The sequence below is a fragment of the Tachyglossus aculeatus genome, chromosome 22 (assembly GCF_015852505.1).
Source record: "Tachyglossus aculeatus isolate mTacAcu1 chromosome 22, mTacAcu1.pri, whole genome shotgun sequence".
Classification (NCBI taxonomy): domain Eukaryota; kingdom Metazoa; phylum Chordata; class Mammalia; order Monotremata; family Tachyglossidae; genus Tachyglossus; species Tachyglossus aculeatus.
In genome coordinates, this window is record NC_052087.1 from 44,868,203 (window position 1) to 44,888,831 (window position 20,629).

Here is a 20,629-nt window from a genome sequence, read left to right on the forward strand (position 1 = left end):
AAATATATCTTTGCATGCCGATATGTACTGTATATATTAAAACATTCATCTCAATTAGCATTATATTTAAGAAATGTTTCCAGGTCTTCTGGGGACATACAATCACTGCCTACATTTTCATGATTGGAGCAGGTATGCTCTTCTGTTCAGGGACCTTTCAGAAAAGGAACAGAAAGGAGTTTTCCAGGGGGCAAAGGGGGATTGTAAATGTAATGCCATCAACAATGCTTTTAAATAAATAGTAATTGGACCCTTGACATTCTGGAATGAATAAATTAAGAGAAAAATGTGTTAAGACTGAATGCCAGGGTGAACAGCGAGGATAGTGGGGGGCTGGGCGGGAGGGGGAAGGGGGGAGTGGGGCCATGTCCTTAGTGAGAGATGATTGCTCTTCCTTATTTACTTAGTATATGACCCACCGATGGCACATCAAGAGGCTAAAGCAGTTGGGTATATGCACTGTGGCAACCATATGGACTTGTAATATCCTGTCTTCAGATTCCTGAGTACATTCTGGAAAAAATAAAATAAAATCATGTGGCTATACTTTTTTTTTTAAGATGCCAAAGGATTGTCTAAGACTTTGCAGTGTCTCCCTTAAGACTTTCAAAATGTTAAGATTCAAAAGTTATGAAAAAGTTTGGCACATTAGAAGTTCAACTCTACACGTGGAAAAATGGAATTCAGAGGCCTTTGTAAATGCTCTCCATGCAGCTGCACACACCTGGGGGCTTGTCCTGTTTCACAATAGGAAATCCGCGCTTCTTTTCGAAAATAATTCAGAATGAAAACACATTCACAACCTGTAGGCTGGCACAGCATACCTGAGTGAGAATGTTTAACCCCGTCTAAAACAGTAACTTAAACCTTGATCAACATCCAAAAGGAAAAAAAAGGACAAAAAAGTAAGACTTGTAAGACAGCTATGGATTCAGATAAGTTTTCAAGCCCCGATGTCTCATATTTAATATGTCTTCACCTAAATAAAAAAACAAACAAAAAACACAAGTTCATGAAAAATCAGGGAAAACTCAATCTGTCTCACACGTTATGAAACACTTAAGACCATTCTGCTGATGTAATTGTGGGAGCCACAAATGCATGCAGGCTCTTTAAGAACTTTTTGTTCAGAAAAAAACAAAAACTTCTGAGTACTTTCATTCTGCAAACACTCCTCAGTTAGCACTGACGGCCTCTGGGGCTTCATTTTCGCTGCTATAGTCCGATTTGGGATCATCTTCGTAGTCGTCGTACATTTCCATCTCGTCCTCTCCGTTTATCATTTCGTTTCCCGCCAGGCTTCCGCTGTCTGTCTTCATACCGTAAGTGCTCTGGATGACAGGGAGGCTGGGCTCGGGGCTGGCAGAGTTGCTGGAGCAGTCAGATGTCATCTGGGGTGATGGGGTGGTAGTTGCCATGGTAATAGCACCAGGATACACAACACCTGTTCCTGTGGTAATTGGAATCTGAGGCTGTTGCCTGTAAAAAAAAAATAGAGAGAAAAAATAAAAAGAAATAAAAAAGAGAGAGAAAAAAATACCCCAGTTGCACAAGTGAACTGTACTTGATTTAGCCTGGACACAGATTGGGGCCTTCTTTGGCAAACTACCTCATTGAAAAGCCACTAGAAGAAGTGAGGCTCAATAATAATAATAATAATAATGATGATGTTGGTATTTGTTAAGTGCTTACTATGTGCCAAGCACTGTTTGAAGCGCTGGTATAAACACAAGGTTATCAGGTTGTCCCACTTGGGGCTCACAGTCTTGGTCCCCATTTTACAGATGAGGTAGCTGAGGCTCGGAGAAGTTAAGTGACTTGCCCAAATGGAAAGAGCACAGGCCTGGGAGTCAGATAAACTGGGTTCTAATCCCGGCTCCGCCTCTTGTGTGCTGTGGGACCTTGTGTATGTCACTTCACTTCTCTGGGCCTCAGTTATCTCAACTGCAAAATGGGGGTTAAGACCAGAAGCCCTATGTGGGACGGGGATTGTATTCAAATTGATGATCTTGTATGTACCCCAGTGATTAAAACAGTGCCTGCAGTGCCCGTGGGCAGCACTTAACAATGCAATTAAAAAAAAAATTAAAACTTCATCATGTTGCTTCCTCAGAGGGCTGGATCACCAGATTTATTTCACTCTTCAGGGGAGGGAGGTGCTGAGCTGGGACAGATCAGGAGAAGTGTATTCCCTCAGGAGCCTCAAGAGTGGTAGCTCCTTCAGGGCAGGGATAATAATAATAATGATGATGACGGCATTTGTTAAGTGCTTACTACGTGTCAAGCACTGTTATAAGCACTGGGGTAGATACAAATTAATCAGATTGGACACAGTCCCTGTCTCACATGGGGCTCCCAATCTTAATCCCCATTTTGCAGATGAAGTAACTGAGCCCCAGAGAAGTTAAGTGACTTGTCCAAAGCATCATGCCTAGTAATTCTATTTTCCTCTCCCAAGTGCTTAGAACAGGGATCTGCACACCATCGACAGTCAACAAATATCACGGAATGATGTACTGCGTAATTTTATCGCATGCATCAGATTGTACTCGGATTTATTTCATTATTTTTTTCTTCTAGGAAAGGAAACATTTCCCAGTAACCCAACTCATGCAGAAGGGAGAGAAGCTGAAGCACAAGTTAAACAAAATCACCATTTGACACTCCTCAAGTTCCTTTACCATAGGGCTTGTGGCTGTGTGCAGCTTGGCTACTCTGATTGCTAAGCCATGTTAACACGAAGTTTAAATGGTTCCTAAGAAGCAGGCAACAGGCATAGAACTCAACTTTACAGTGCTTTCACCTTGCTGAAATGGGTCACCTCTATTCTTTATGTCGAACGTGCATTCTCTATCCATCTGAGACTCAAAACATTATGCAGCTTCAGCATCTCTTTGCAGCTATCTAACGGCAATTTCCTTCCTTCTAATCAAATACTCCTCTTGACACAATTCTCTGCAGATGAAAGTTTCCTCCATGCCCAAAACATTCCCAGGACATTCTGAATCTTTGCAATCTGGGCTGTCCCTTGCTACCTGTAGCTAGCAAGGTGTACAGCTTTGGAGTAGTATTCTAAAGATAGGTGGCACTTGATCTCTCCTTCATAAACTTCGACTGAATTTAGAAGACTTTTCTTTCAATGCCTTTAAAAGACATTTCTTTGAAATGCCAGTGAGAACAAGCATGGCAGATACTGTCGCCAAGCTGCTACAGACTTGTCATGATAATGATGATGATGATGATAGTAATAATAGTGGTATTAAATAATAATTAATAATTGTGATATTTGTTAAGTGCTTACTATATACCAAGCACTGTTCTAAGCACTGGAGTAAATACAGGGGCTCACAGTCTCAATCCTCATTTTACAGATGAGGGAACGGAGGCACACAGTAGTTAAGTGACTTGCCCAAAGTCACCCAGCAGGTAAGTGCCAGAGCCAGGATTAGAACCTAGTCCTCTGACTCTCAGGCCCAAGCTCTGTCCACTAGGCCATGCTGCTTCCTGTATCTGCTAAGCAGTAACTGTGTGCCAAGCATCAGACTAAGTACTTAGTACCAAATCCTTTCAAGCCATGAGAGGGATATGTTGCAATTTCCTTTACACTCCCTATTCTCAGTGCAAGCATCCCCCTGCACTCCCCTTAGCAATAATAATTATTGTTATTGCATCTGTTAAGCTCTTACTATGGGCCAAGCACTGTAATAAACTTTGGGGTGTACAGAATATAAGCAGATCAGACACAGTCCCTATCCCACATGGAGCTCATAGCCTAAGGGTGAGAGAGAATAGGCATTAATCCTCATTTTACAGATAAGGAAAATGAGGCACAGAAGAGTTAAGGGACTTGTCCAAAGTCACACAGCAGGCAAGTGGCAGAACCAAGATTAGAATCCAGGTCTCCTGACTTTTAGTCTGGGGCAATTTTCGCTAACCAGTGCTACTTCTCAAACAGGCCTTGTATCCAAACAGGCTAGATTTTATAGGTTGAATTTTCCTCAATTCTCTAACTGCATTCTAGATAAAATGGGGAGTGAAAACATACATTATGATAGATACGACTGTAGTTTTTCCACTGATTTCATAGGAGGGATTACCTGATGATTTTGTATCTGCCCCAGTGCTTAGTACAGTGCTTGGCACGTAACGAGTGCTCAACCAACACCGCCATTATTTTTAATATTATATTTTAACTCAGTCGTGATAGTTCTGAGGTAAATGTCATTCTCAAATGCTAAAAAGGACACCCTTCCAATTTTTCCTCCACACATCCAGAAGGTAGGCAGCTTACTGGCAAGCCTTCGATTCAAGTACCAACCTGTGGAGCAGAACACCAAAACCTGTTGTCTGGTTTTCATTCGAATCTAACTGGCCTAAGAAATTCTTCCCTGAATGAGCATTGCCTGTCCACCCAGGAGAGGTTGAGTGGATACCCAGGCGTGTTTCTTTAGACATGCTTCAGGGTTGATAAATTCCAGAATTTCTCCAGCCTGTCAACTTAGTACACAGCCCCATATTGATTCAGTTGCTCTGGAATCACATGGCAATATCTTGATACAGTAGTTGAAAGGGGGCAAGTGTTAGAGAAAAATAAGCCTAAGCAAACTTGAGAAACATTTTATGAAATGCCAGTTTCCCTCTCAGAACACCAAATACCCTAAGCAGTATACTAAATACTTCCCCAGTTTTGGGCAAATTAGCACAAATTAAATTTCACGCTAACCTGCCCGAGACAGTGAATGCCTCATTGGGCTTTACTGAATTCAGATAATTGCGATAAAAATATTTTTGCCTTGATCACGCAATGAGAAAATAGGGCAGAAATGCTTTCTCAGAAACATTAACCCATTTCACAGGCTCTCATCATTTTTCAAAGCATGACCATGTAAGCTGACTTTCACACACCGACCCAACTGTAGAACATAAATGCAAAAACATAGTCCCACATACTCTCAAGGTCTTTATAAGGGAGAAGTTGTCCGTTTTCCTACCTTATCCAGGAAAAAAAAAATAACTTCTCAAGCCAAGAGAAAGGATGTGTTGAAACTCAGTCATCAACTGAATTTTTTTTAAGCTCCAGTTTTTTTAAGACTGATAGAATAGGTTAAATAATGAAATGATATTCTAGACCATAGAGGAACTAGTGAGCTTGAACCCTCCTAATGAGAAACATTCTTTTTGAAGGACAATAGTTGCTCGACACCTAATCGTAAGTGATGGTAAGTTTTTTTAGGAAGGAGCATTCAGGCTCCTTGATATCTCCAAAAGGACCAAGGGTCCAGTTCTACTATGTCCTGGCCTAAGAGACTCTGCCTCAGTTTCTTCATCTGTAAAATGGGGAATGAATACTTAGTCTTCCTCTTTCTTAAAACTGTGAGTCCAATGAGGAACAGGAACTAGCCTGCCTCAATCAATCAATTGTATTTATTGAGCGCTTACTGTGTGCAGAGCACTGTACTAAGCGCTTGGGAAGTACAAGTTGGCAACATATAGAGACGGTCCCTACCCAACAGTGGGCTCACAGCCTCAATATCTACTTCAGTGCTTAGTGTATTGCTATGCACAAGGGAAGCATTTTAACATACACCACAATTATTAGGGAAGCAGTCGGACCTAGTGGAAAGATCATGGGCCTGGAAGTCAGAGGACCTGGGTTCTAATCTTGGATCTGCCACTTGACTGTTGTATGACTTTGGGTAAGTCTCTTAACTTCTTCGTGCCTCAGTAACCTCCACTGTAAAATGGGGATCCAACACCTGTTCTCATACTTAGACTGTAAGCCTCATATGGGATAGGGACTGTGCCTGATTAACTTGTACTACTCCAATGCTTAGAACAGTGTTTGACACATTGCAAATGCTTAATAAATACTATTATCATTATCATCATCATCATCATCATTATTATTAGAGTCCTCAATTTCATTAAGGCTATCATAAAGCTAACAATTGGATTTGGATTGCACTTGGATTTGTACCCTTTACTCACCCTTCCATCAGTCCCACAGCACTTACGTATAAATCCTTAATTTATTTATTAAATTAACATCTGTCTCCCCCTCTGGACTGCCAACTCCTTGTCAGCAGGAACTGTGTCTACCAACTCTGATGTACTGTACTCTCTGAAGCACTTAGTACAGTGCTCTGCTTTGGCACATAGTAAGAGCTTAAAAATACCAGTGGGGGGGCAAAAAAAGACATGAGCAGAATGAAAAATGGACAGAAGTGGGATGAGATCTCTCCTGGATGAAAATATAACTCTAATTCCCTTTCTGGTCTGGCAGGTTTCTAAGCTGCCTAGGGAGCTTGAGAAAACAGGCTGGATGTTTTAAATATTTCTATTCTTTCTGTTAGACATTTCAAGGGTGAGTAGAGTGGAAACAGCATGGGAAAGTCGACAGAGCACAGGCCTGGGAGTAAGAAGGTCATGAGTTCTAATCCCGACACGGCCACCTGTTTGCTGTGTGACCTTGGGCAAGTCACTTCACTTCTCTTGCTAACAAGAGAATGAGACAGCCATCACTGTCAATGTTCCGTGCCCACTCCCCTTTCTGGGCTCCCCCTCTCTGGTGATGGTGAGACAAACTCAGTTCTGGAGATTTCATGAGGCCTTGCTTGGAGAGAAGCCATGTTCACTCTTCCAGGACCAGGAAAAGGTAAGAACCATATCTATATAAAATAGGAATCTTCAGTTACCTCATCTGTAAAATGGAGATTGAGAGTGTGAGTCCCAAGTGGGACAGGGACTGTGTCCAACCTGATTTGCTTGTATCTACCCCAGTGATTAGTATGGTGCCTGGCACTTAAGCACTTAACACATGCCATAATTATTAAACCTTACCTTTGTCCTTGAAATCCTATGATACTCCTGACATTGTCAGTATGCCACCTACCCATCATCCTCTGCTGAATATTACTAGAAATTACTAGAAGGCTAATCTTGTCTAGGGCCACATAAACTAGGACTGAAGGAATTTAAGGAGGTGGTGTTGCAGGAAAAGACTTTAAGCAGTAAGAATCAATCATTATCCAGTTAAGATGATCAGGAAGTGAGTTTTAGGGATGGATCATGGTGATGAAAAGAGCACCAATGTAAAACAGCTTGGCCTGGCGGAAAGAGCACAGAGTTGGGAGTCAGGAAACATAGGCTCTAATCCTTACTCCACTACTTGCTTTCTGAGAGACTTTGGGAAAGTTACTTTTCTCTTCCTCGGTTCCCTCATTGCTGAAATGGGGATAAAACACCTGTTTTTCTTCCCTTTCAGTCCAAGGGACACATGGGACAAGTCTCATGTCCACATGGGGCAGGGACTGTGACTCACCTGATTTTATTTTATCTACCTCAGCATTAGGCATGCTTAGTAAATCCCTTCATAACTACGATTTCTGCTATCGCTAACAAGAGAATGAGACAGCCATCACTATCAATGCTCCGTGCCCACTTCCCCTTCTGGGCTCCCCCTCTCTGGTGAAGGTGTGACAAACTCAGTTCTGGAGATTTCATGAGGCCTTGCTTGGACAGAAGCCATGTTCACTCTTCCAGGCCCAGGAAAAGGTAAGAACCATATTTATATAAAATAGGAATCTTCTGCTAAGTGGCCCCTTCAAGTTTCTAGAGTCAATCAGAAATAACTTCCCTAAAACTTGCCTTCATCTTTCTGTCCAAGCTTGTAGGATACCAAACATATTGCAGATAGAATGTCAGAGAACTCACAAGCAAGTGGAGATAGAATAGGAATGTGACGTGCAAAGAAACTGAAGGGATCAAAATAAAATGCAGTGTAGCCTAGTGGAGAGAGCCTGGGCCTGAGAGTCAGAAGGAGCTGAGTTCTAACCCCAGCTCTGCCAACTGCTTGCTGGGTGATGTTGGGCAAGTCACTTAAACTCTCTGTGCCTCAGTTTCCTCAACTCTAAAATAGGAATACCTGATCTCCCGCCTACTTACACTGTAAGCCCCATGTGGGACAGAGACTGTGTCTGCCCTGATTAACCTGTACTTATCCCAGTGCTTAGAATAGCGTTTGACACATAGTGAGTGCTTAACAAACATGATAAAAAAATGCTGCTCCCTTAAATAAACACCCATGAGTTCTCTTAGAATGCACTGGAAAATAAGCAATAAGAATGGGAGTCGATGGAAACTTGGTAGGAGGTGAAAAGTTATGAGAATTTTTCTGGAGAGGAGTCGACCTTTTGCCTTTTGGAACTAAGATTGGAAAATCCCTATTGTTTGCTGACTTCTCAGAAGGATTTGCTTTAGAGTTTTCAAATTGGCTAACGCTAAATGTGTGGCCATATGAAAAATGCCTATGTATTACTCCCCTTATTTTTGTAAAGAATCGAATAACAGTAATCATAGAACAGTGTCCATCTTGTGTTTTCCTTAAACTCTTACTACAGTAGGATAATACTGTATCAGAGTCGTATTCAAAACAGTAGGCTAAGATACTCTTGCATTTGGTACTTATGAACATTAAAAAGACTTTACTTAATGGCCCTAGGGTTAAGACACAAACTTTAAATGTGACGCCATTTAGCATAACTAGAGGGTCTCCTCAGTAAATGTCTGAAAATTGACATTAGCCTTTCTCTCACATCAAAAAGACCAAAGTGACCTTCATATTTTGTGGTTTTTCTTTCCTATTCTCTTAGCACCTTTATATGCAACGAAGATCACTTAAAAATATTTATTCAATTATTCATCTAACCATAACTATTAACAGGAAGTAGAAAATTGCCCCAGAAACCACTTTTAGTGGAACACGATTAAAGCAAGGAGCCAGTACAGAGTGTCGCAGAAAAACGACTGCCTGGTAATAATAAATGGTAATGGTGGTATTTGTTAAGCACTTAACTGAGTGCAAGCTCTGGGGTAAATTCGAGATAATCAGGTTGGATACAGTCCATGTCCACAAAGTGTTCGCAATCTAAATATGATTTTAATCTCCATTTTACAAGATGAGGGAACTGAGACCTAGTGAAGTTAAGTGATTTGCCCAAAGCCACACATCGGACAGGTGGTGGAGACGGGATTAGAACCCAAATGCTCTGACTCCCAGGCTTGTGTTCTTTCCGCTAGGCCGTGATGCTTCTTAGTATCAGAAAGGCAGGAGATGGGCAGTCAGTGGACATGTGGGATACTACTAAGGCAACCCGGTGTTGTAGAAGGTCAACCACAGAGCTCACACTGGATTTTTGTTAACGGGTCAAAAATGATCCTACTGAATGAACTCCCTTGAACACCATAAATGCCATGAATACCATAGGGAAGCAGTATGGCATAGTGGAGAGAGGTCGGGCCTGGGAGTCAGAAGGTTATGGGTTCCAATCCAGGATCCAGCCACTTGTCTCCTGTGTGACCTTGGGCAAGTCACTTTACTTCTCTGGGCCTCAGTTACCTCCTCTGGAAAATGGGGATTGAGACTGTGAGCCCTATGTGGCACAGGGACTGTGTCCAACCCGATTTGGTTGTATCCACCCCAGTGTTTAGCACAGTGCCTGGCACATAGTAAGTGCTTAACAAATACCATTATTATTATTATTATTATTATTATTATATTAAAAAGTCTTCAGAACTAAATTAATCCTCTCTCCACCATCTCTTCATAAGACGATACATTTAATGAATGAGCAAAGACCTAGGTTCTTTCCAGTTTCTGGAATTATCTGCGAAGCAGCGTGGCTCAGTGGCAAGAGCCCGGGCTCGGGAGTCAGAGGCCATGGGTTCAAATCCTGGCTCCGTCACTTTTTAGCTGTGTGACTTTGGGCAAGTCACTTCACTTCTCTGTGCCTCAGTTCCCTCTTCTGTAAAATGGGGATGAAGACTGTGAGCCCCCCGTGGGACAACCTGTTCACCTTGTAACCTCCCCAGCGCTTAGAACAGTGCTTTGCACTTAATAAATGCTATCATTATTATTATTATTATTATCTGCCTTTCATGATCCAGTATGACTCAGTTTTGCTACAGGGCAGAAGGATAACTGATTATCATGTAAACTATGCTGAATTCTTTTATTCATATTTAATTAATCACTGTTCTTTTCATTTTTAAAGAGTTTCACTAGTTTTCCTGAAGTTATTTTATTATACCATCACTTAAGGATGATTTGATGAGGAGCCCAATTTTAGGGATCCAAATAATAAATCACAAATTAAAGACATAACTATGAGTTACTGGTGCTTCTTGTCTGACATGGTCTGTTAGGCCAATTATCTTTGTGTGTTTACTGATTCCAATTATTGTTTCGGTGTTGCCTAACATATATTTCTCAGATACTAACCCATCCCATGCTTCTCTGCTTCTGAGAGTCCTGTTGTTTGAGTTTTGTGTTCCATTCCTATGAGCAAAAGAGCCACTCCCATGAGGAATCTCATTTGCATTACATTTAAGTGGAATCTTCTTCTTCATTGGGCACTGCCTCAAGGTTTAAATCTGCCTTGTGGGGGAGACAATTAACTTGCCACTTTCTCTTCTATTCTAATTTCTCCTGTCATTCCCCTGAAATTACATCCCTGATCTGCCTCCATGATGCCGCAAAAACTTGCAAATGTGACTGTTTCACTGGCACTCACTCCCTTGCCAGATTCCTCCTGGGGTGTAAAAGCCGTGCTCCTTTGATTTCAGTGGATCGGGGGGATCGGCAACCAGTTGAATATGCCCGGTCATTTTGCCAACCTCTGCTGTGAGTAAACAGCCTTTCTAAGAGCAGACAGTCAGTCAGCCAAGTCAAAATTTAGACCAGAAATCTATTACTTAGTTTTGAACCAGAATGACATAAAATCATACTTCAAGATATCAAAAACAGGTCTCATTCCTCCTCTGAGCAAGAAAATCCACATTGTTGCTGCCTCCACCACAAAATAACTGACTGCAACAGGAGTTGGGAAAACCCTGCCAAAAGAGAGGTCCCTAACAGACGTCAAGGTCAATTATCCAGTGATGCAACCCACAAAAAAACCAGACTATTGTGATTAGAGAGAGGAACAGGGCACTGAGAATCTGGAAGGCTTCCGGGAGATTTGGGGAAGCCTTTTATTTTAACTCCTAGAAGCATTTATTGTGTGTGGGCACGGAGCGCCTTAGATTAATGTGAGACAATGCAAGGGACGACTCCACTGTGAGTTAGCTGACCCAATAGATCTAAAGGCTGATGCTGGGAAACGCTGCAGCTTTAAGCATGGAGACAACATATCCATCAATCAATTGATGGTTTCGAAGGGATCCTTATCATGTGTGGAGCACTGTACTAAGCGCATGAGAGAGTACAATATAACTGAGTCTGTAGACCCGATCCTTACCCTCAAAGATGCTGGCATACTTCCCTCCTCTAATGCCAACCTATTTGTGGTACCTCAACCTCATCCATCTCACCACCAACCTCTCACCCACATCCTGCCTCTGGCCTGGAACACACACCCTCTTCATTTCTGAAAGACTGTCACTTTCCTCATGTTCAAAGTCTTATAATAATAATAACAATAATAATAATAATAATGGTATTTGTTAAGTGCTTACTATGTGCCAAGCACATTGCCTCCAAGAGGGCTTCCCAGAATAAGCCCTCATTTCTTCTCCTTCTATTCCCTTCTGAGTCACCCTTCCACTTGGATTTGCAGCCTTTATTCACCCCACCCTCATCTCCAAAGTACTGATGTACTTAACCGAAATTTATTTCTTTATATTTACCTCTGTACTCCCCTCTGACTGTATGCTCATTGAGGGCAAAGAACATTCATTCATTCATTCATTCATTCAATCGCATCTATTGAGAGCTTACTGTGTCCAAAGTACTGTACTAACTGCCTGGGAGAGTACATTATAAAAATAAATAAACACATTCCTGCTCTCAATGAGCTCATGGGCTACAGGGGGAAACAGACATTCATATCAATAAATAAACTGCAGATATATACAGATATATACATATGTGCTGGGGAATGGGAGGGAGGATGAATAAAGGAGCAAGTAAGAGCGGCATAGAAGGGAGTGGGAGAAGAGGAGAGGAGCGCTTAGTCAGGGAAGGCTTCTCAAAGGACGGGTCTACTAATTCTGTTATATTGTACTCTCCCAGGTGCTTAGTACAGTGCCCAGAGTAGTAGTACAGAGTAAACACTCAATATATGGTCTAATTACGTGCTTGACAAACCTCCCAATGGCTTTTGTGGGATTCACACCTGTGTTGGAATCCAGGGCTGGGCCCATACAGAAAACAAAGAGAGAAGTGAAAACTCAGAGACCTGTAGCTACAGGTACTTACCCTACAGTAAAGAACTGTCTCATCTCCTGTCTCCGAGACCTCATCAGCTGCTTGTACTCGCCAATGCGTAGCTTTTTGCCATCAACAATGCAGGTGCGTTTGGGTCGGGGCTTGTATTTGTAGTTCGGATATTTCTCTAAGTGGATCTTGCTTAGCCGGGCCTGCTCTTCATAATACGGTTGCTTCTCTTGGTTTGACATAGATTTCCAGCGAGAGCCTGGGCACAGAAAATAACTTTTGAGTGTACACGTGTCAGAAATGAGGCACTCTATGGACGCCAAAGTCAAAGCTCATGTCCACCACCCCACTCGCCTATGCGTACTATGTCACCTTCTAGCTCCTTTCCCGCTCCTTAGGTTCCCAAGTGCATTTGAAGAAATGCTAATCTGAGCACAAGGAAGAATTCTGGGGCTGATACAGTGACCTTTGGACTCTAGTCATTCCATCAATCAGAACTTCTGCTCATTTCCAAACAGAGCCTGTCCTCTGGGAAGGTAAGCAAACTAAGTCCATAGTTTTTAAGGACTCAACTTCCAAATCTATCATAGCAAGGATTTGTACTTTTCTGTGTCTCAGTGGAAATTTAGGAAGAGCTCTGAACCGGTGAGTACCGCATTCTAGGCTTCTTCGCTCAAGTGACTATTTGAAATCCTGTTGGCAGATGTTGACATCCTAGCCTTCTTAAAAAACAACCCCAAAACTATTGTGCGTAGTGTCTTCCCCTGGACAAATGTAATTAAAAGAGCTGAACTCTACTTAGGAAGTTACATTTTAAGAACCGGAAAGCCCAGTTGCAATTATATATCCTGCTTGCAAGTTTTGTAAACGCTCATTCAAAGCCACACCAATAAAAGTACTAAAAATTTAATACAGTTTATACAGGATGAGGGAAAAGTATTCACATCTCTAATATTGTTTATAAAGAAATAGCTAAACACTTGAAGGGAGAGGGATGTGTTTTTTTTAAATGTAGCAAATCACATTTTTGCGCCTCGCTGGTGAATAAAACGGTTACAGCTGCGATGGATGCCGATCACAGCTATTCTTTCACCATGATATTTCATCCATCAACAAATGGAAAAGTCGTATAGATAGTTTCTGCATCCAGATATGTACGCTGTCAATTTTAATATCCTCTCCAGTCTACGCTCCTTGCATATTGTCCTAGATAAGTTGGACAGATGTTTGACGCAGATATTCATCTTTGTGGCAGACCAACTCCTGACAGGTTAATTCCACATTTAACAGAGAGCATATTTCTGGCACTCCTGAAATATTTATGCTGAAAGTTTACATTTTAATGAATACAGTCACTATACTCTTAATAGTTTTTTTCACAGAATGCACACAAATAATATGGATTCTCCGCAGCTGCCAAAAATGGAACAGGGCAGGTTTTATTCAAAACTGAAAGCCTATTCATGGCGCTGCTAAAATGGCAGACAAAAATATGAGACCTTCCAAACTAGATATCGGTTTTAGGACAGAGAATCATTGATGTCTAAAATGTCTTTTGCTTATGAAAGAAATAACAAATGCATTATGAAGACTATTTGGGTTAAAAACGCAGTCAATACGAGGCCTATCACAGTTGAAATGTGATTTTTTTTCCAGAGTTCCTCGTGAATTGTATTGAAACCTCTGTAACTTCAAAGGCTAAAGGAACAAATATAGGTTTTCGTATTTTCACCACTTGTTCTTATGTGTGTTTCTAATTCTCGAGAGGTCAGTAACTCACAATGGCTCAGAATCGAGCAATCTATTTACACAATGGCAAAACACATCTATTTGTATAGATCTCAGATATTTTATTCAGGTTAAATATCTATTTCTTTTGAAAAAATAGATTAAAAAATTAAACCACAGTTTAATGCTCTAATTTGGGGGGATTCTTAAACTGCTTCCTTTGAGACTTTGACACATTATGACAATTTAAACACTAACAGTATTTGATTTTTTGTTCCTTTTTAAAGGAAAACAAGGAGATTGTAATGCCACATGTTGTAGTCAATGTGTAGAACAGAATTGTTCCAAAGAGAAGAACTCCCAATAGTTTAGCACATTCTAATAGTTTAGAATAGTATTTGAAAATAATTTCATCCAGGATGAAGTAGAGAATCATTCTGCCTCATAGGTAATCTCCTCAGGTCGTGGCTAGGAAATTCCAACTAGTCGTATCTGACTAAACAAATGCAATGGCACTTTTCAAGTTTTTAGAGCAACAGTCAGAACCACAGTTCTGAACTCCCCAAATTTCCCAGCCGTTCCCATGTTCTTAAATTGGTTCCTGATGACCTGCTGCCCTGGGGTGTGTTTCCTGGAATTACTCTAGCAGAACACTTTTAGAAGGTCTGTGAACGCTCTGAGGTTAAACCCCCTCCCCTCTCACAACCCCACCAAAAAATTAAAAGAAAAATGAAAATCCATCTCCAAGAGTTCTCAAAAACTCCAGCTACGGCCGTCGTCCAAATACCAATAGCAGACACCAACACACTGTCAGATGTGTCAGTAGTGTTGTCTCTGACAGAGCTATTACCCTGGTTCTAGACTTTAAATTCGTTGTGGGCAGGGAATGTGTCTATTTATTGTTGTACCGAATTTCTTCAAACGCTTAGTACAGTGCCCTGCACACACTAAGCACTATAATAAATATGATAGACCTACTGATCAACTGGTGACTATTGCTTCAAGTCCAGAGACTCTAAAAGGGAAAGGGCAAAACTTGCTCAAGTGGCCTGTTTCCAACTAATTACTGACCCAAGGGTGGTCCCTGCTCTGCCCGATTTCCCTCCCCAGCAAACCCAGGGCAGGTGGGTGGTTTCAACACTTACCTAGAATTTTGCTAATATTGGAGTTATGCATGTCAGGGAAGGCCTGCAGAATTTTCCTCCGTTCGTCCTTTGCCCAAACCATGAAAGCATTCATTGGTCGCTTGATGTGTGGTTCACTGCTGGCTCGGCCTCGGGCATCCCTGTAGACTCGAGCTTCAGCCACAGTGGCGCCTCCTGTTGGCCAACAATAATACTGCTGTAGTTTAGCTGCAGAGCCATTCATTGCTTTACTTCCTGGAATATCGGGGCAGGAAGAAACAAGATGGGTGTAAAGCATTATTATCTGCATCATGGAAACCCGAGCTTTGTCTGGCTCGACTGCTTTCCCTTCTTTCTTCCCCTTTCGCCACCTTCCAAATCTCTCTGAAGGATGAAACGGTTTTGAAAGATCATGCCACTGATGCTCGTTGTGGGCAAGGAATGTGTCTATTGATTGGTACACTGTACTCTCCTATGCGCTTAGTACAGTGCTTTGCACACAGTAAGCACTCAATAAATACGACTGAATGAATGAATGACTAATGACAGTCGCTCTTACTCAGAAGTTCTAACAATACATATTATATCTTTCCCAATTCTGATGTACTTTGCTGGACCACACTCATCCTCCCTTGATGTATTCTGCATTTGAATCCATCCACACTGACATTACTTTCCTCTCGGTTTACCTGCCACGATCCTAGAACAAAATCAGCATTCATCTGTTTTCAACCCAAAGAGTAGCATTTTCATACATGAGAAAGAGAAATATTCATCTCAAACCAAACCCACACACAAGCCATACATTCATTAAAAAAAAGAAAAACAACCTACGTGGCTTGGATGATCTGAATTCTACTGACCAAAGAATATGCTTTTTGTAAGGGATTTCTGGACCATCTCTTTAGCATCTATGTCAATGGCACAAGCTCTGAAATGCAGTGCTTTCTCTCTCTTTTTATTTATGGTTATTAGTAAGTGCTTCCTATGGGCCTGGCATTGTATTAAGTGCTGGGCAGCTACAGGTTACTCAGGTTGGATACAGTCCCTGCCCCACATAGAGTTCACAGTCTTAATCCTCATTTTACAGATGAGGTAACTGAGGCACAGAGAAGTGAAGCAACTTGCCCAAGGTCACACAGCAGACAAGTGGTAGAGCTGGAATTAGAACCCCAGACCGCTGACTCCAGGCCCATGTTCTTTCCATTAGGCCACGCTGCTTCTCTCTGGCAGGCAAACCACGTTTTACTGACACCCCAGACTTCCCCTTAATGTTGAGATTCTCAATCTAGTTTCAGTACCACATGGTGAACACCCATAGGCTGGAAGCCCCTTGTGGGCAGTGATCATGTCTAGCAACTCTGTTTATTAATTTATATTAGTATCTGTTGCCCCCTCGAGGACTCTGAGTTCACTGTGGGTGGGGAATGTGTCTGTTTTATTGTTACACTGTACTCTCACAAGCGCTTAGTTCAGTGTTCTGCACACAGTAAGCACTCAGTAAATACGATTGATTGATTGGCTGTTGTACTTTACTTTCGTGAGGACTTAGTACAGTGCTCTGAACACAGTAAGTGCTCAATAAATACCACTGATTGACCATACTTGTATGTGTTGTATTTGGCTATGCAGCTTACACTGAATCATGGCAGAGGAAAAATCTCGGTTCACTAATATGCTACAGTAGTAGTATTATCTGGTAAATCAAAGCTTTTACTGTTTTAAACCAGAGTATCTGCCCTGGTAAAATCAGATGCAAAATATTAGTGCAACCTAAAACCCAAGTCATTTTTGGGCTCTCATCCTTAAGCCCAGAAGCAATATGTCATGTTAAATCTTTCTTTCTCATTCTCTCTTTCTCATCCTCTCTTTCTCATTCTGTTAAGCTTTGATTAACAGAAATATGGTTCTAAGCCTGGTGATAAATGAACAAAACAGTGGGCATTATTATTTGTTAACACGGCCATCATTTACTTTAAACAAAAGCTAGGAAGAAAGGCAAATATTGCCTATGATTTTGAATTTTCATTCTCTCTAGAAAAGAAAGCTTCAGAATAACTTGCAAAACTACATATTTAGAAACACTTCTTTTTTCTTTTTTCTTTTTGGCCTTACTGGGTAAGCAGCTGACTTTTAACATGAAAAGTCTTGGAGCACAGAATGCATAACTAATATGCTACCTTTTTGCCACCATACCCACAGTACATTAATTTCATTGAAAATGCACTGACCATACAGGATAAATTGATTTCACTTTATATGGCTTTGACAGCCATGTTTATTGTGCAGTGAAATGTAGTGTAGCTTCAAGCTGACAATATCCATCAACAAGGGACCCAGATGAAGGCATACATTACTCTGGAAGCGAAACACTCATTCAGATACGACAGTGTCTTCTCCAGAGGATCACCGTGGTAATTTATGATGCCCTCCATGCCATTACTTTACAACTGACACCGATTCAGCAATTTATATACTTGCATGCCTACATATAAAAGGAGACAAGTCTGTGGGGAATAGCAGATGAAAAAACATTTCAATATTATTCTGTGTGAACTACTGGGCTACAGGTGTTTACCATTTGAGGTTTCTTCTTAACTGTCCCTCTTTCTCCACCCATCCCTGACCAGAGAAAGTAGGGAGCGAGATTTAAACTTTTTGGTGGACTTAATGATAACAACTGTATTTGCTTAAGCACTCACCACAATAATAATAATAATAATAATGATATTCATTAAGCGCTTGCTATGCGTCAAACACTGTTCTAAACACTGGGGTACTAATCAGGTTGGATACAGTCCCTGTCCCACATTAGGCTCCCAGACTTAATCCCAATTTACAGATGAGATAACTGAGGCATGGAGAAGATAAATGACTTGCCCAAGGTCTAGCAGCAGACAAGTGGCATAGTCAGGGTTAGGAGCCAGGTCCTTCTGACTCCCAGGCCCATGCTCTGTGCCAAGCATTCTACTAAACACTGGGGAAGATAGAAGATGATCCCACATGGGGCTCACAGTCTAAGTAGGAGTGAGAACAGGTCCTGAATCCCCATTTTGCAGATTAGGGAACTGAGGCCCAGAGGAGTGATGTGACTTGCCCAAGGTCACACAGAGGTAAGGGGCAGAGCTGGGATTAGATCCCAGGTCCTTTGACTCCCAGGACTGTCCTCTTTCCAAGAGGCCACACTGCTTCCCTTGGAAAGAATAGGAAAGGATTATCATTAACTGATTAGATTATATCTACCCCAGATTTTAGAGCAGCATAAAACACATAGTCAGTGCTTAACAAAGACCACAATAATAACTATGAGTCTACCAACTGGGGTTAGCCCCATGAATGGTTCAGTTTTAATATTTACATGAGAAAGGACGTTAAAGAGGAGAAAGTGACTTCTTCACCACAAAAGCCTCCTCATCAGGCCTCTCACTGCAATCAATAAATCAATGGCATTTACTGAGCACTTACTGTGTGCAAAGCAGTGTAGTAAGTGTTTCATAGGAAGGCCAGATTAACCTCTACAGCTGGTGACAAGGGGTCCAATGCTTTTTCTAAGAGGGACTTCTGGCTCCAGGGTTACCTCTAGAGGTTAAGAAAATCTCAGAGTACCCCTTAGCCAATAAAGTCCCTGACCTCGGGACCAGGTCTTTTGAAATCTGGGTATGTAACAATAATAATAATAATAATGATGATGATGATGGCTTTGTTAGTGCTTACTACGTGCCAAGCACTGTTCTAAGCACTGGGATAGATACAGGGTAATCAAGTTGCCCCACGTAAGACACAATAATAACTGTGGTATTTGTTGAGTGCTTACTATGGGTCAAACACTGTTCTAAGAGCTGGGAGAGAAACAAATTAATCAGGTTGGATTTAGTCCCTGTCCTACATGGGCTCCCTGTCTCAGTAGACCCACTGTGTTGTTGCTGTTGAAGGTTATTGCCTAACCCCTCGCTCCCTCAACCCACAGAAATTGAATTTCGGTTCTACCCTCGGATACTCCAACAGAGTCAAAAGCCTGTGGCAAAGAGCCTGGGGGGGAATGACATTCAGCAGTCAATCCACCTCTCTCAGCACCTCAGAATGGCAGGATAATATTTAGCCCAGTTTAAATTAGAGAAAATGATCCTATTTATGAAAAGAATTACTGTGAAGGGCAGAAATTCTTCAGTATTCACTTAAGCTATAACTAAATACTTCAGGAGAAAAGCAAAACCAAAATGAAAAATGTTTCATTGCATGTTCAAACTCTAGACAATCATGGTATTTCATACTACAAGTAGTTTCAGAGCTACTTCAACCTGCCCATCAAATTGAAAAGCTTTTCTACTTGCATGTGAAATTTTGGTAGGAGCTCTGAGCTATATTTGATAGTGCCTTGTTTGTGCTAATAGATAAAATGATGAGTGCACCAGAAACAAAATAAAGAAAATTATGGAACTCGAGAAGAGGAAATGAAAAAATTAGGACAAGAAGAGGGGGTTTTCATTCTAGTAGGATCTCTGCATCAATGTTTATCCCTCCCAAATCCATCTTAACTCAGTAGGGGGTGTAGTGTTCTAAGTTGTGGGATAGGATGACAGCTGTCTGTCTTTCTGCTATGACTGGGAGATCCTCCTCGAACTTTTCATTCATGTTTCACTGCCAAAACGTGAGTTTGGTTTCAGAATTGATAGCTTGGCCAGAATTCCTTTTTTTTTCTTTCAAAAAGCCATAGGATTTTGATGTCCTAATGGCTTAGTTGGTAGAGAAATATATTGCAGAGACAAGCAAGGGCCCTAAATTAATTGTGGTACTTGCTAAGTGCTTATTATGGATCAAGCACCAGTCTAAGAACTGTGGTAAATACACAGTATTCAGATGGGACAGAGACCCTTCCCATTCCACATTCATATTTTCAAGTATGAGAGAGCATAGGTATTGGATCCTCATTCTTCAGATGAGGAAACTGGGGCACAAAGAACTTACGTGACTTGCCCAAACTCACACAGCATATAAGTGGTGGAGCTGGGATTAGAACCCAGGTCTTCTGATGCCAGACCTGTACTCTATCCTCTAGGCCACGCTGCTTCTCAGGTCTGGAGGCCTTGAGTTAGAGTTTGGTGGACAACCAGAATGAACACAGAACTTGGGGATTTGACTGGTTCTAAGTAGGCACAGTGAAACTCTGCTTAGAACTGCAACAACAAACTCTGGAGATAAAATCTCTGGGTGACATCCAATGTGCCCATTCCACTATTTTGCAAACTCTTTGATGGCAAGGATTGTGTCTATCAACTCTACTGTACTTTCCCAGCCACTTAGTACAGTGCATTATGCACAGTAAGAACTCAATAAATACCATTCATTGATTGTTAATTGACTGGTTTCTACCACAGACAAAGGAACTTTGAACCTATTCAGGTACCTGGTCTCACTTTTGCCATTAAGCTTAAATTTAGTAAGGATGACTTGGTTATCTTCAAATGATTTATTGAAATGTCTCAGTTGTGAACAATGCTCTATTAAACACTTGGGGGTTATAGAGTAGTAGAGAAAACAATGGTTGTAAGCAATGTGCTTGTTA

The 20,629-nt window shown here is 41.4% G+C and overlaps 1 protein-coding gene across 1 annotated transcript in view; it reads right to left on the minus strand.

Moving 5' to 3' along the window:
- Positions 1 to 296: 296 nt before the first annotated feature.
- SOX6 (SRY-box transcription factor 6) overlaps positions 297 to 20,629 on the minus strand; it is a 379,449-nt gene continuing 359,116 nt past the window's right edge. Inside the window, exons 14-16 of the mRNA XM_038764241.1 lie at positions 15,088 to 15,321; positions 12,257 to 12,473; positions 297 to 1,479 (exon numbers count right to left, since the gene is read on the minus strand). Of these exons, the coding sequence (XP_038620169.1) occupies positions 1,176 to 1,479; positions 12,257 to 12,473; positions 15,088 to 15,321 (755 nt within the window). The 3' untranslated portion in view covers positions 297 to 1,175. The remainder of the gene's footprint in view (positions 1,480 to 12,256; positions 12,474 to 15,087; positions 15,322 to 20,629) is intronic.